The sequence below is a fragment of the Ictalurus punctatus genome, chromosome 6 (genome assembly GCF_001660625.3).
Source record: "Ictalurus punctatus breed USDA103 chromosome 6, Coco_2.0, whole genome shotgun sequence".
NCBI classification, from domain to species: domain Eukaryota; kingdom Metazoa; phylum Chordata; class Actinopteri; order Siluriformes; family Ictaluridae; genus Ictalurus; species Ictalurus punctatus.
The window spans coordinates 9,277,801-9,282,026 of NC_030421.2; the positions used below are offsets into that span (position 1 = coordinate 9,277,801).

Below are 4,226 nucleotides of genomic sequence, written 5' to 3' on the forward strand. Positions count from 1 at the left end.
TTGTTATACTGTGTATACATATATATATATATATATATATATATATATATATATATATATATATATATATATATATATAATGTATGTATGTGTGTGTGTGTGTGTGTATATAATAAAAAGTTATTGGAAATCAAAAGTTATTCAAGACAGGTTTAGGGTAACATGTCAAAATACATTCTCCAGGTACAATACTGAAAAGAAGACTGGATGGATCCTGTATAGAAAATTGTATTGTTACGTCAACCAAATTCTGCACTGTGAACTCTTCTGTTTTTCTTTAAGTCATTTCAGCACTGAATAAAGCCTGGTGCATCAACTGCTTTGCCTGTTCCACCTGCAGTTCTAAGCTGACCCTGAAGTAAGTTTCTATTTTATCCATACTTAAAAAAACTGAGTTTTACTTATGACACCATTTCACACATGGACACCATATTTTACCTGAACCTTTCATGCAACTCTCATGGTAAATTATTGTTAATCATCATCATCATCATCAATTAGAAACTACGATTCTGGCTTAGATTCCTCAGCTAGAATGTGAAAGTTTGAAAGCTTTAGGAGCACTACGTATTTCATCTTCATTGCTTTTGATGTTTGACTCTGTTTTCTAATCACACAGGGACAAGTTTGTGGAGCTTGATCTGAAGCCTATATGCAAACAGTGCTATGAAAGAATGCCAACGCAGTTGAAGTACCGTCTAGCTAAGCGTGAACATGACTCCAAGGACAGAAGAAAGAAGATTGGTATCTGTCTGTAAAGTTCTCCATTTAACTGGTTAGTTTCTTTTTCTTTCACATCGTATATTCTCATATTAAAGTGCACCTATTATGGTTTTGAAATGTGCCTAATTTTGTTTTAAAGGTCTCATACAATAGGTTTACATGCATCCAAGGTCAAAACGCACTTTCATTTTCTCATAATTCACATTGCAGCATAACCTTTTTTTCCCCCCAGAGTCACAAACAACTCTTTTCAGGGATCTATTCACTCTAAACTCATACTTTCAGAGATCCTACTCTGCTCTGATTGGTCAGATGTCTCAGTCTGTTGTGATTGGTTTACCACTTACAGCATGTCGGAAAGGAAATGCCCACTACCACATCAGAGTTTCAGCTCCGTGATAATGTTGGTTTTTCCTTGACAATTTGAGCCTGAGTTCGATAATGATGCATCGGAAGGTAAACCCGAGCCACCATCACATGCACAAAGTGAATAGGATATATGTCAGTGGTAAGTTTATATATAGTTTGGCAATAACATGAGTTAGCCAGTTAGCAGAGGCTAACAACTAACAGGCTAACAGCTGTGCACTGGCTGTAAACGTATACAACACAAAACACATTTAGAACAATCGGTAGAAAATCTATGCATAGATATTTAATCATACATACAGGTTGTGATCCAGAGGCGCATGATGGTCCAAATAAAGTGGGTATGGCCCCATCTTTAATGATTAATTATTTAGCAAATCCCACGTTGCTTTCAGCGAGATTTGGAAAGCAGTCATCGGGGAAATGACTGGAACATAAACGAAGCTCGGCGTTGAACTTCTGTGGTATCATTTTAAATTGACTTTTAACCACTGATGCTTTACTTCCTCATCCCTTGGGAGTCCATGCAAAATGGTTTTGCTTTGGCAGCGCAAAAAACAACGGATACCCTACTGCTCTACTACACAGTAGGCGAAAATCAGTACGCCAGAGGGGTAGTATGTCCAAATTCTCAGTAGTCGAGAAACACACAGATGGTGTACTGCTTCCGGTGAGATTTTGCACTGTGCAACCGATGAACACTACACGAGTCAAAAATTCCCATAATGCAACGGTACTGGTGCAGACGAGCTCAGAAAAAAAATGGCAGAAGACAGCGCATCACCCCTTTTTATGCATTAAACCTAGGTTAAACCGGACTTATTTAACAATACCCGAATACATTTTTGAATAACTTGTTGAAGGTTTAAACAAGAAAACCGTTGTCACAGTGTTTGAAAATTTTTTTGTGATGTCAATCATGCCTTAGCTTGCCAAGCGAATGGCAACGAATTTACCTCAGCCTGTTAACCCCACCCACATTAAATTATTAATTCAGTTAACTTTCCTGATGTGCATTTTGCTGTTTGTGCAGTTGCTTAAATCTGGTGGTCCCTTTAAAATTTTTGTGTTTATGATGACATCGAAGGTCGATGGTAAAGCCAACATGGAGGATGTAGTACGTCCGAGATTGTATTCACAATACACACACATACCGATTAGTATGTACTGTTTCAATGGCCGTGCAGTAGGTACTGCATCGAATGCAATACATACTGTCAGAGTATGCGATTTTGGAAGCAGCCAATGTTTTCTAGACATGAACTCTTTCAAGATGCAACCTCAACTGTAGTGTTTGAGGGCAGGTCAAAGTACACGTTGTTCATGAGCAGCCAGTGAAGACAGAGGCAAGCTTTCTGTTACAAACCTACGTAAGTTTGTACAGGAAGTAAGTCTGGAATTACTGACGACTCGTTTCAGCTGTTCAGAATCAGTTCTTTCTTTTGGGAGTCAATAACTCCATTTGTCGTGCACTTTGATTTTTTAAATTGTGCAAAAAACTTTGACTTTTTACATTCACAAACAGCTATATAACACACTACATGAAAGGTAATATCTGGGGAAAAAAACATAATGGGTGCACTTTAAGACTAATTTTAAAAAGCGAATGATTTCCCATTTGCATGCCAACAAAAATATTTTCTTTTTTAGGCAGTGTGTGATCCTCATGTGTAAGTGCATCAAGAGTGGATATTGTTGCTGGATATCTCAAGACCTTCATATTTTCCCCTCAGTCTATTTTGTGGACATGTACTTGTTGAAATATATATGAAATTTTCAGTTGTATGGATAAGTGTGAGAGTTTTTTTTTAGTGGTTTGCTACAGCCTTAGACATGTATGTGTCTTTACCTCATGCACCATAAGGATACAATTCAATGCAGTTTTATGTTATTAATGAGGATTTTTGAGTTCACAACCAAAGATACTCATCACTATGACATTTATTGAATATATGCATACAGTCGATATAAAATGTGTACACACCCTGTGTAAAAATGACAGGTTTCTGTGATCAAAAAAAATTAAACTAAGAAAAATCATGTCAGATATTTTGTGATATAACAATTAACAACATTCAAGTGAACAACAAATAGAAAAGATTTAGGGGGGAAAGGAGAAAGAAAAAAAACAGACAGTAACCTGGTTGCACAAGTTTATACATTTTAACAGGGGTATGTATCCACTATGACAGGTTCCTAAATTTTGATCCCCCCAGGGGTCCAGTGAAGCATAGCTGGTGGCCACAGTTTTTTACATTTAGTTAAAGTGGATGAAATCACAAACCACAATTTAAAAGTTATTTTATTTATAATTGAGATTGTATCGTTTTTAACCATTTTGACTGGTTATTTTTAAATAAATGGATTTTATCCAAACCTCAGTTGCTCAAAAGCAAGTATGTCTACAAATATTGTGGACCTGGACCTAATGTGTTGTGTCAATGAAAATTTCAGGAATAAATAGGAAGAATATTATTGTACACATTACATTTGGGGAGTTGGATTATGTTAATAAAATACTACTGTGGGGGGGGGGGGGGGGGGGGGGGCTGCAGAATTTATTTTATAAGGACATCCCTGGGTACAAAGAGAGCTTCTGCCTTATGACACTATTGACCACATGCTGAGTGAACACATACATTTTAAAATGAAAAACACATTGTGTTGCAACCATCTTGTTTTAACTCTGCTCTTGCCCTGACTCCTGATACCTATTGTATCATCATCCATTTATAATATTTACTGGTTTCACCTTACAGCCACAGGTGCACTTTGTTTGCACAGCTGAAGTATCTCTGGAGGGTTTTTGTAAATACTGCAGTTTTTACCACCGCTACAACGCAGTTGCCCCCTGGATTCTTTTTCAGACTGTAAACTTAATATCATGACCAGCATCATGCAATTAACATCTCAGTGCCTAAGCATTTATGTATTCATCTTCAGTAACTGCTTCATTCTGGTCAGGATTGCAGTAGATGCGGCATCTATCGTGAGTGACGCCAGTCCATCACAGTGCGCCATGCACGCACACATTCACACCTAAGAGCAACGCTGCAATAACCAGTCCACATATCAGCATGTTTTTGGGAGGAAACCCACAGAGACATGGGGAGAACATATGAATCTTATGTAAC

At 37.4% G+C, this 4,226-nt stretch overlaps 1 protein-coding gene across 2 annotated transcripts in view; it reads left to right on the forward strand.

Moving 5' to 3' along the window:
- Positions 1–3,473, forward strand: part of lims2 (LIM and senescent cell antigen-like domains 2) — a 20,649-nt gene extending 17,176 nt beyond the window's left edge. For both annotated transcript variants that reach the window (XM_017461949.3, XM_053680836.1), the window contains 3 exons: positions 283–358; positions 620–775; positions 2,743–3,473. In XM_017461949.3, coding sequence (XP_017317438.1) covers positions 283–358; positions 620–758 — 215 coding nt within the window. In that variant the 3' untranslated portion in view covers positions 759–775; positions 2,743–3,473. The remainder of the gene's footprint in view (positions 1–282; positions 359–619; positions 776–2,742) is intronic.
- The last annotated feature ends 753 nt before the right edge of the window (positions 3,474–4,226 follow it).